The sequence below is a fragment of the Symphalangus syndactylus genome, chromosome 20, assembly GCF_028878055.3.
Source record: "Symphalangus syndactylus isolate Jambi chromosome 20, NHGRI_mSymSyn1-v2.1_pri, whole genome shotgun sequence".
Taxonomy (NCBI): Eukaryota; Metazoa; Chordata; class Mammalia; order Primates; family Hylobatidae; genus Symphalangus; species Symphalangus syndactylus.
In genome coordinates this window covers 45,141,288-45,153,678 of record NC_072442.2, presented here as the reverse complement: position 1 = coordinate 45,153,678, position 12,391 = coordinate 45,141,288, and the positions used below count along the sequence as shown (strand labels likewise).

Genomic DNA, 12,391 nt, shown 5'->3' with positions numbered 1-12,391 from the left:
TCCGCCCTAACGCAAGTTCATCCCTTTGTTCTTCCCAGATATCAGAAATTCTTGATGAGTGCAAGAGATGTAGGTATATTCATTTCAGAGGATCCTTTTATGTACAGGATGTATGTTTTGCTATTTTCTGAAATTGCCACCTTTGGCTTTTTTGATATTGCTTAGCTTTGCCTTGTGTGGCTTCTACTACATGTCCCTCATTCGGGTTCTATAAAGAGCTTAACTTTCCTTCTGTGTGTTTTTCATACTCCAGATCATATCTATTGCCTAGTTCTTCTGAAAATGCAGTTGGTGGAGTTTTTTTAATTCATAATTTTGTTTTTATGATACCCAAGAAGAAAATCAAAGCTGTTTTCCTATACTGCTATATTCATACCAGGCACTCTAGTTTTGTTGCTTAAATTTGCAGCCAGGTGTGGTGGCTGACACCTGCAATGTCAGCACTTTGGGAGGCCAAGGTGGGAGGATCACTTGAGCCCAGGAGTTCATGACCAGCTTTGGCAGCATAGTGAGACCTCATCTCTACAAAAAATACAAAAGTTAGCTAGGTTTGCTGGTACACGCCTATAGTCCAAGATACTTGGAAGGCCGAGGTGGGAAGATTGCTTGAGCCCAGGAGGTGGAGACTGCAGTGAGCCACAAACTGCACTGTACTCCAGCCTGGGCAAAAAAGCCACAAGTCGTTTAATAGCCAGACAACATGAAACTGTCCGGGACTCTCAAAGAAAATTATTGTGAAGGATTAGATAGGGCAAAAATAACAATGTGCTACACATACTCACTTTTCAGTTTTAATAAGTCTGTCCAAATTAATTCAGTACTGCCACTCCAGAAAATAATAACCTTTTCTTGTTTACTGATTAAGTAGCTCTTCTGGGAGATGATAGAGCTGCTTTGAAACTGTAGATATAGTCTTTGAGATAAGACTTATCTTTTTTAGGTCAATCTGCTAGAAGAAGTTGCTCATTATGAAAGTAATGCATCTACCCTGCTCTAAAAGTCAAGCAAGTAGTCACTTAGCATTCCTGTCCCTTTCTCATCCTTCTGTGCGACATTAGCAAATGAATATACTTAACTTGCTTTGAAGTATCTTTTAATTTTTTTCTGTTTTTTTAAGATGTCTTTTGATGTCTAGTTTTTAAGTGAAACTGCTGAGGCAAATTGGACTGCCTTTGAGTCAGTCCCAGTTTTTTGTTGTTGTTGTTTTTCTCCAACCTCCTCTCACATGTAAGAGTCCCACAGTTTTCAATCTCTCTGAGACCAGCAGATAACACATATCTGTGGGTTGGCTTTCCAAGCAGTGCAGCTTATATGTAGAATGACCACAGAATATTTAACTCCATCGTTGGCTACAGACTCAGGTAATGTTTTTGCCTTAGTGTCTGAAAACTAGAATATTAATACAGGTTGTGTATCCCTTATCCAAAATGCTTGAGACCAAAGGGATTTCAGATTTCAGATTTTTGGGGGGTTTTGGAATATTTGCATTATACTTACCAGTTGAGCATCCTTAGTCCTTTTAAACATTTGTTTATTCGAAGACAATTGTTAGTATGACGACACACAAATTACCCACCAGAGTACCACTTGTGTTTCATCCAGCTTTTACTGGTACCACTAAATATTATGAAAAGCCCTTTTTTGTCTTCTCAGATAGACTGTTTTCTCTATAACATTCACTTAAAGTTTTACCAAGTTCATTTTTTGTTTCTTTGTATTTCATGGTTCTTGCAGGATTATGTTGACAAAGAGAAGGCAATTGCCAAAGCCTTGGAAGACCTCAGAGCCAACTTTTACTGTGAACTCTGTGATAAGCAATATCAGAAACATCAGGAATTTGATAACCATATCAACTCCTATGATCATGCACACAAGCAGGTGAGTTGTAGTTACTTGCTAACAGAAGAAGGTACCTATCTATTGTTACACAATTGAATTTTATGAGTATACCCCCAAAAACTTGGTGTCTATGATTTCTTGTGTCTGCCAATCTTTATCTGCAGTCATCCAACACACTTTATTTTTTCAGTGGCAGAAATCCTGACGTAGACACCCCCTCCAGCCCACACTCCCACATACACATTATTTGACAAATTGTGTTTTGTAAATCTTATATAATGTTTTTGCCTTTTATTGATTTCTAAGTTTTTATTTAATTTTGTAATTCAGCTGAGGGTCACTGGGAGGTTTGTTTCCATTTCTGCTCTTAATGCGTTAAACTTTGAAGAGTTATTCAGCAGACTGTTATTTTCAAGTTCCTACATAAGAGTCCATGCCTTATTGGCTACCATTTTCTATTATTAAGTCATTTTGTTATTCAGTATACCTTGGAAGTTAGATAAATTTTGAGAAGGAAAATAAAATTAGATGCTATCTTAACTTTAACAAAAAACTCTGATGCTGCATGTTGAAGAGCTGATAAATGAATTACACTTTGCAGTCTTTGCCCCCCCGCCACCACCCCATCATTTTAGAAGAGAAAATTTTACCTAACTAGTTACTGATATACAGAAGATGGCAATAATCCCCCTGGGAGAGTTTAGAAGGGGAAAATAAATTGTTACACCTATAGGACAGTTCTGGCTTGTTAAAGAATTTCAAGCCATTTGATCTTGGGTGACTTTAACATAACTTACTAGGTCTTTGGGGGGTACAGTAGTTATATTTGTTAAACTTGTAAATTTATGAGCATTGGAATGATGCCTCTTAAGCTGGACTTGTTGAACTAAGATTTTTTTTAACCTTCATCTTCCAGCCAACCATAAGATTTCAGTGCACAGGTAAAAGGCAATCTTTGACCAAGTTTTATTCTTACTAGAACGGGAAGAAATTGTAAGCTGGTTGTGGTATTACACTTTTTTGGAACAGTCTCCCACATTTAAATATACCTAACCAATTTAAGATTCTTCCACTAATGGACTTGTATTCAAGACAGCTTTTCAACTTACTACATACCTTTGGACATTCTTTTCTGTTTTTTGAGATGGAGTTTTGCTCTTTCGCCCAAGCTGGAGTGCAGTGGTGGATCTCGGCTCACTGCAACCTCCATCTTCTGGTTTCAAGCGATTCTCCTGCCTCAGCTTCCTGAGTAGCTGGGATTACAGGTGCCTGCCACCATGCCCAGCTAATTTTTGTATTTTTAGTAGAGATGGGCGAACTCCTGACCTCATGATCCGCCCACCTTGGCCTCCCAAAGTGCTGGGATTACAGGTGTGAGCCACCGCACCCGGCTGTGGACATTATTTTAATACATTGTCAGCTTTGCTTGATTCGAAGAAGAGAAATTTATAGAGCATATATATATATAGACAAGCTGTATTGGCAGTTACTTTTTTACTCTTTCAAAGACTGGTTTTTCAGGAAAGAAAATCAACAGTGAATACTTCTATCCAGGACCTTTTCCAGTTTTTCAAAGTATTTATAATTTAAAAATTTTAGGCCGGCCGGGTGCAGTGGCTCACACTTGTAATCCCAGCACTTTGGGAGGCCGAGGTGGGCAGATCACGAGGTCAGGAGATCGAGACCACAGTGAAACCCCGTCTCTACTAAAAACAAAAAATTAGCCGGGTATGGTGGTGGACGCCTGTAGTCCCAGCTGCTCGGAGAGGCTGAGGCAGGAGAATGGCGTGAACCCGGGAGGAGGAGCTTGCAGTGAGCCGAGATCGCGCCACTGCACTCCAGCCTGGGTGACAGAGCAAGACTCCATCTCAAAAAAAAAAAAATTTTAGGCCAGGCATGGTGGCTCACACCTGTAATCGCAGCACTTTGCAAAGCCAGGGCAGGAGGATCACTTCAGCCCAGGAGTTGGAGACCACCCTGAGCAATGTACAAGACCTGCCCCCTAGTCTAAGCTAACTACAAAAAATGTAATTAGCTGGGTGTAGTGGCACATGTCTGTGATCGCAGCTACTCCGGAAGCCGAGGTGTTAGAATCGCTTGAGCCCAGGAGTTTGAGGTTGCAGTGAGCCATGATCATGCCACTGCACTTCACACTGGGCAACAGAGCAAGACCTTGTCTCAAAAAAACAAAACAAATAAAAAACTCTTTCAGATTATTTTTATTTAATTAAGACATTTAGTATCTAAGTATATACTCAAGTTTTGGGGTTCTTGAGAATTTTTTCAATTAAGAAATATCTGTGATATATTAACAGAAGAGATACTTTAGGCGGGAAAACGACATTTAGAAAGGTTAGGCCAGGTGCAGTGGCTCATGCCTATAATCCCAGCATTTTGGTAGGCTGAGGTGGACAGAGTCACATGAGGCCAGTTCGAGACCGGCCTGGCCAACATAGCAAAATCCTGTCTCTACTAAAACTACAAAAATTAGCCAGGCATGGTGGTGCACGCCTGTAATCCCAGCTGCTTGGGGGTTCGAGGCACGAGAATCGCCTGAACCTGGGAGGCGGATTTTGTGGTGAGGCAAGATCATGTCACTGTACTCCAGCCTGGGTGACAGAGCAAGACCCTGTCTCAAAAAAAAAAAAAAAAGAAAAGAAAGGTTACATACTAGTTGATGACTTCAGAGTCAAGTTTTAACTAGAAAAAAGGCCAGGTGCGGTGGCTCGCACCTGTAATCCGAGCACTTTGGGAAGCTGAGGGGGAGTTCACCTGAGGTCAGGAGTTCGAGACCAGCCTGGCCAACATAGCAAAACGCCATCTCCATTGAAAATACAAAAATTAGCTGGGCATGGTAGCGTGCACCTGTAGTCCCAGCTTCTCAGGAGGCTGAGGCAAGAGAATCACTTGAACCCAGGAAGCAGAGGTTACAGTGAGCCGAGATCGTGCCACTGCACTCCAGCCTGGGTGACAGAGCGAGACGCCATCTCAAAAAAAGAAAAAAAAGTTTTTTTTGTTTGTTTGTTTGTTTTTCTTGAGATGGAGTTTCACTCTTGTTGCCCAGGCTGAAGTGCAATGGCGCAATCTCGGCTCACTGCAACCTCCGCCTCCCGGGTTCAAGCGATTCTCCTGCCTCAGCGCCCCGAGTAGCTGGAATTACAGGCATGCGCCACCACCCCTGGCTAATTTTTGTAATGAAAAGAAAGTTTTAACTAGAAAAAAATAGGCTGGGCGTGGTGGCTCACACAGTATAATCCCAGCACTTTGGAAGGCCGAGGCAGGCAGATCAGTTGAGGTCAGGAGTTCAAGACCAGCCTGCCCAACTTAGTGAAACCCCATCTCTACTAAAAATAAAAAAAATTAGCCAGGCGTGGTGGCCTGGCTAGTAGTCCCAGCTACTCGAGGCAGGAGAATTGCTTGAGTCCGGGGAGGCGGAGGTTGCAGTGAGCCAGGGTGGCGCCACTGCACTCCAGCCTAAGTGACGGAGCAAGACTCCATCTCAAAAATAAAGAAAAAAGTAAACCAGGAAAAAGTATAATTCAAACTTCAATAATGTATAGACTTGCCTTTTAAGGGAGAAAAAGCAAAACAGATTTACAATGTAATAAAATTCACATTGACAGCATTAATGTGATGTATGATAATGTTTTAGTGACACTGTCTTCAACCTGAATGTAGTAGAAATTGTTACATCTTTGGTTCATTTGAATTTGACATGTTTATTCTCTTGCACACCTTGTGTTACCTCAGCTCTCCCACCACTTTTCTCTATTGCATTTGCTCTCATACTAGGGATATTTTGTCACTCTGGAGGCACTTGGCAATGTCTCTGTACATTTTTGGTTGTCCCAACTAAGGGTGTGATACTACTGGCATCTAGTAGGTTGAGGCCAGCAATGCTGGTAACATCTTACAATGCACAGGAAAGCCCCTTGAAACAAAGAGGCAAAATGGCAGTTAATAGTGCTGCAGTTGAAAACCCTGTTCTATCAGAATTAATTGAAAACTTTCGTATATATATGATATTGTGGTGTCCTTTGACCTTACTACAAACAAATTATTGTCATTTTACATCCCAAGTTATGTTGTAAACATTTATAAAGTGCTCATCTAGGTAATCCAGAATATTCACTTATTACTCTTTTTTAGAGTATCATCAAAATAAAAATACAAAATTAAGGGTTACCCATGGAGAACTCATGGACTGCCTGTTCGCTAATACAGAATATGTATCTATGATCCCTGGTCTAGGAAAAATCTTTAGCTGGTATGTTGAATGAATGCATGTGAGTTTATTTCTTCATCTTAATCAGAAGTTCATCTTATGCATTAAAAAAAAAAAAAACATGTAGTACAAGTTTGGTCTTGGTTTTGTTTTTTGGTGAAATGTTCTTCATTTGCTTGAAAGGTAGGCTTTTTCACTCTTCTTCATGCTGCTGTTCTAATGCAAACAGTAGGATCTCAAAACAGAATGTTATAAATATATAAACAAAAGAAGCACAGCACTAAATTTTTCATAGTTCATCTCTTCCCTCAACTTGGAATGTCTGAGGAACCCACTGGGTGCACTGGCTCATGCCTGTAATCCCAGCTACTGAGGAGGCTGGGCAGGAAGATCTGTTGAGGCCAGGAGTTCAAGGCTGCAGTGAGCTATGCTCATGCTACTGCACCCCAGCCTGGGTGACAGAGCAAGACTCTGTCTCTCTAAAAAAAAAAAAAAAAAAAAAAAATTAAATACCCTGATGTGGTGACACGCACATGTAGTGTAAGTCCCAGCTACTTGTGAGGCTGAGGCAGGAGGATCGCTTGAGCCCAGGAGTTTGAGGTTGCAATGAGCTATGATCATGCCACTATACCCTAGCCTGGGTGACAGAGCAAGACCCTGTCTCGGACAACAAAAAAAAAATTTCTAAGGAATCTTTAATTGACCTTGGTACAACACAGCCACGTAACCCCTAATAGGAGGAAGGACATATTTTTCATTCCTCTTTGATGGACATGAACTTAACATACAAATGGACCTACCATTTTTCCAAATTCATGCTCTAAAATCATAAAGACACCCTGTCTTGTCTTCCAGGAAGGCACACAGGATTATTATGAATCTGAGATAATAGGTAAGTACTTTCAACCCTGTATTAGCAATCCCTAGTTTGCATCTTCTATGAGATTTTCACCATTAATATTTTTCAGAGAAATAATGTATTATGTTAGTAGTAAACTATAGTAGAGGCAGGATCCCAAACATACCCTTCCCTTTAATAAGCACAAATAATCTCTCCAAAAGGAACTATATGGTCACCCTCATTCAAGGTTTGGGTTGTTTTTTTCCTAGTGGGATGCGGGAGTGTTATGTGCCTCTTTATATTCACTAGTTTTTCTCAGATTTTCCAATATTTTACGAAGAGTCATTAACACAAAAATATTAAGACCCAGCTTGATCTTCAGAGATACAGAAGCTGATTAGGTATTTTGGCTCTTTTCAGTAGTTTAACCCTGGTTTTCAAGTGATCGATGTTAATACATTTTGAAATCTCTACATTTTGAAATCTCTTAAGAGTAGGCCTTTCCATTTCCGAAGAAACCCAATATATGATTCCTTTTTACATGAGTTAATTCTGATATACCTGAATGCTCAATAGGCATTAGCACTGATTAGCCGGGCGCGGTGGCTCACGCCTGTAATCCCAGCACTTTGGGAGGCCGAGGCTGGCAGATCACGAGGTCAGGAGATCGAGACCATCCTGGCTAACATGGTGAAACCCCCTCTCTACTAAAAATACAAAAATTAGCCAGGCGTGGCAGCACGTGCCTGTAGTCCCAGCTACTGGGGAGGCCGAGGCAGGAGAATTGCTTGAGTCCAGGAGGTGGAGGTTGCAGTGAGCCAAGATCGTGCCACTGCACTCCAGCCTGGGTGACAGAGCGAGACTCCATCTCAAAAAAAAAAAAAAAAGACATTAGCACTGATCATCTCCTACCTTTGTTGGCTTAGTGTAAGTTACAGGCAAATTTGAAACTACAGATTTTTCTATCCCTACCTCCTTGCTTCCTTAATTATTTTGCATATCTTTTTTAAAAATCTGTCTGCTAATGGATATGACAGTGGAATCATTTTCTTTAGCATTTCAAGAGGCCTAAAATTCAAACTCCACAGAATATTCTGTTTCCTAAAAGTAAATTAATAGCAGCACCACCTTTATAGTCAATCCTCCCTCCCTCTCTCCCTTCCTTTCTTCCTCCCTTCCTTTCTTCCTCTTTTTCTTTTCTTCTCTCTCTCTCTCTTTCTCTCTTTCTGGCTGCTTCCTTTGTACCTTGTTACCTACTCAGGATTTTTCTTCCAATCTTAGCTTCTTGTTTGTGCCACTGAAGGTCCTCCTAGTACATAAGCTAGAGAGGTCACAAATCATCTCACAGATATATTTTATCTGGCCTTCACGTTATTAGTTTTTCCCTTTTTAATTTCAGTTGATTCCCAAATTTTAAAAATTAGATTTTACATAATTTAGGCTTTGGCTTATCTTGAAAAATTATTATCAGACAACATTGGGCCTACATTTCAACATAACAGTTGACTAAAGCTGAACAGTTGCCATCTCTTTGCTCATTCTCCAATTAGCTGTGATCTCCACTTCATCTTTTCTCTTACACCAATCTGTGTGACTCATTATGTTACCTGCCAAACTCCTGTAAACATTTGAATTTGTGACTCAGGCCTATGCTTTTCCTTCCTTCCCACACAGGTTCCCATGGCTTCTGACTGATACTGGGGAACTGGCACATTGAAAAGCTGCCTCCTTGCTAATAGTGTTGGGACCAACTTCCTTGCGATTTCAGTCTCTGGTAGTCTGATCCAGATTATCAAAATCTGGTACTGTAAAGCATCTTCAGAAATTCTTTAGGCCAAGCGCGGTGGCTCATACCTGTAATCCCAGCACTTTAGGAGACTGAGGCAGGCAGATCACTTGAGCCCAGAAGTTTGAGACCAGCCTGGGCAACATGGCAAAACCCGGTCTCTACAAAAAATGCCCCCAAAAATTAGCTGGATGTGGTGGCAGTTGCCTGTGGTCCCAGCTACTGGAGGGGCTGAGTCTATTAATACATGATTCAGTTAACTTTGTCTAAACTGTTTGCAACTGCTTTTTGACAGGATTGACCTCGTCTAAACTGTTTGCATCTGCTTTTTGACAAGATTACTTACTCTTACTTGACACTTGACGGTTTCGTTACACAATAACATACATTACCAAGGAACAGAAATTTAGAGTTTTCCTCAGGAGGATCATTTGAGCCCAGGAGGTGGACACTGCAGTGAGCCAAGATCGTGCCACTGCACTCAAGCCTGGGTAATATATTGAGCAAGGCACTGTCTCAAAAAAAAAAAAAAAAAAAAAATTCCTCTAACTGTAGGATTCAGTATCTCAGTCAGAGGAAGATGCTTTTAGCCTCCCTCTTCTTTCTGCTAAAATACATTTAGTATGAAAACTCCTATACTTTTTACATTTTCTAAAAGGACTAAAGTCTTATTTAATTCCGAGGTCTGTTTCAGTTGTGAACAAAAGCAGTAATTCCCTGAGCTTTAAATAGCAGAACTAAAACAGATGAAGCCTCTAGCAGCCATCAGTGACTGTATTCTGATTTGTACAGAATATAATCTGTTAATACATGATTTAGTTAACTTTGTCTAAACTGTTTGCAACTGCTTTTTGACAGAATTACTTACTCTTAGTTGACTGTTTCATTACCCAATAACATATATTACTTAAACAGCACAGTTCTTTTCAGGGATTATGCTTTAAGAAACAACACAGGTTTGAAGAAAGGAGTGCATCTCAGCACTTGAACATGCTGTAGTTTTATTTTAATAACCTATAGTAGAGAGGTGAAAATGTTGGGTTCAGTGGTACTTTATACCACTCTTCATACCATTTTCTTGGGGTCTATTTTGCTTAATAAGAAAATTGACATCATTTGGCCAGTCTTCCAAAAATTTAGCATGTTTCATGCCTTTTCACCTGTTAAGTCTTATGTACTTACCCCCCTCTGCTTATGCTGGGAGTAAACTTATTATACCCAGCAATCACAACGTAGCTAACCTTGAAAAAAAATCTGCTGAAGGCCAGGCGTGGTTGCTCACGCCTGTATTCCCGGCACTTTGGGAGGCCGAGGTGGATGGATCACGTGAGGTGAGGAGTTCAAGACCAGCCTGGCCAACATGGTGAAACCCCATCTCTACTAAAAATACAAAAAAAAATTTAGCTGGGCTTGGTGGCACACACCTGTAATCCTAGCTACTTGGAGGCTGAGGCAGGAGGATCGCTTGAACCCAGAAGGCAGAGGTTGCAATGAGCCAATATAGTACCGCTACGCTCCAGCCTGGGCGACAGAGTGAGACTCCATCTCAGAAACAACAAAAACAAAAACTGTTGAAAAAATCCCCTTCTGCTTAGGGGAGCTGTCTGCTTTTGTGATTAGGGATAACCTTCAAACAGACGCTTCAGGACCTAATGTTGCCAGGTAAACCAGGCATTCTTTTGTTATGTATTTCTAACTGTTCTTCATTTTGGCACTCAATCCCAGTTGACTAAAAATGATTGTGCCTTACGTTTGTTCTACAGTTGCAACCTTTCTGCCCCTTACACTTAATTTATCACAGTGATGCACTGTGGTAGAGATTCTGGGATTAGACTCTTTGTTCTATTGTAGTCCGAAAAGTTAAAGCAACCTAAGTAATAAGTTCTTCAGTTACAGTACTGTAAAGAGCTCTGAACTGGGTTGTTGTGCCATTTGCTTTGGGCCCAAGCAGCTCTTATGACTTATCCGCCTTCAGACTTTACCTATGGGGCAAATCTTTGTCCCCAGATATGTTCTTGGAGTGCTATGTACATACAGATTGAGCATCCCAAATTCAAAAAATTAAAATCCAAAATGCTCCAAAATCCGAACGTTTTTGAATGCCAACATGACACTCAAAGGAAATGTTTATTGGAGCATTTTGGGTTTTCAGATTTGGGATGCTCAAGCAGAAAATATACAATGCAAATATTCTAAAATGTAAAAAAGCCCAAGATGTAAAACACTTCCAGTTCTAAGTATTTCACGGGATACTCAACCTGTATACTTAAAACTCATTATCTACAAAACCACAAAATTTATGTATACCATTTCATACCCACTGGGATGGCTAAAATAGAAATGATACTCTAACAAAGTATTGGAGAAGATATCAAGAAATTAGAGCCCTCCTGCATTGCTGATGAGATAGTGAAAAGATAGTGGTAAAGTTTTTGACACTTCCTCAAAACGTTAAATACAAAGTTACCATATTACTAGTATATACCCAAGGGAAGTGTAAATATACGTCCACACAAGAACTTGCCTAAAAATGTTTATAGCAGTATTCTTCATAATAGCCAAAAAGGGAAATAACCCACATGTCCATCAACTGGTAAATGGATAAAATGTGGTACATCTGTACAATGGAATATTATTCAGCAATAAAAAGGAAGGACTTACTGGTATATACAACATGCATGAATCTTGAAAATAGTATGCTAAGTGAAAGAAGCTGGTCACAAAAGACCCCATATTGTATTATTTATATAAAAAGTCTAGGATAAACAAATGTATAGAGACAGAAAGCTGATTAGTAGATTCCTGGGGCTAGGCAGAGGGGAGATGGTGAGTAACTGCTTATGGGTATGAGGTTTCTTTTGGGAGTAATGAAAATGTTCTAAAATTAGATAGTGGTGATAGTTGCACAATTCTAAGAATGTACTAAAACCCACTAGATTTGACACTTTAGATGTGTGAATTTGGGCCAGGAGCAATGGCTCACGCCTGTAAACACTTTGGGAGGCCAAGGCAGGAGGATCCCTTGATCCCAGGAGTTTGAGACTATCCTGGACAACATATGGAGATCCTGTCTCTACAAAACATAAAAATAAATCAGCAAGGCATGATGGAGTGCATCTGTAGTCCCTGCTATTTGAGAGGCTGAGGTGGGAAGGATCACTTGAGCCTGGGAGGTCGAGGCTGCGGTGAGCTCTGATTGTGCCACTGCTGTCCAGTGCAGTGACAAAGCAAAACCCTGTCTGCAAAAAAGGGGGGTGGGGTAAATTTTAGGGTATATGAAGTCTATCTCTAAGTCATTTTTAAAACCTCATTAACCAGCTTAAGTTTTCATGGTGGTAGTGGTGGTGAAAATATGTACTACGTATACTATGTACGTGTGTATGTATATGTTCATATATATGCCTTAAAGCAGGCATACTTGGTGCTGTTAAAGAATATACCATACTTTTAAGGCATTTTGCTGAATTCCTGAAAATAGCACAACAAGCATTACATGGTAATTTTGTGACAAATTAATTTGATATCTGACTATTCGGCCTGGCCGGGCACAGTGGCTCACACCTGTAATCCCAGCACTTTGGGAAGCCAAGGCGGGCGGATCACTTGAAGTCAGGAATTTGAGACCAGCCTGGCCAACGTGGCGAAACCCCATCTCTACTAAAAATACAAAAATTAGCCAGGTGTAGTGGCATGTGCCTGT

The 12,391-nt window shown here is 40.5% G+C and overlaps 1 protein-coding gene across 6 annotated transcripts in view; it reads left to right on the top strand.

The window, feature by feature from the left end:
- The window catches only part of GPATCH8 (G-patch domain containing 8), a 109,000-nt gene that overhangs the window by 78,035 nt on the left and 18,574 nt on the right, over window positions 1-12,391 (top strand). For 5 of the 6 annotated variants that reach the window (XM_055256217.2, XM_055256221.2, XM_063629156.1 and 2 more), the window contains one exon: window positions 1,735-1,878. In XM_055256217.2, coding sequence (XP_055112192.2) covers window positions 1,735-1,878 — 144 coding nt within the window. Of the gene's footprint in view, window positions 1-1,734; window positions 1,879-4,972; window positions 6,957-12,391 lie in introns of those variants that run through there. The other variant, XM_063629158.1, reaches the window with a different exon arrangement.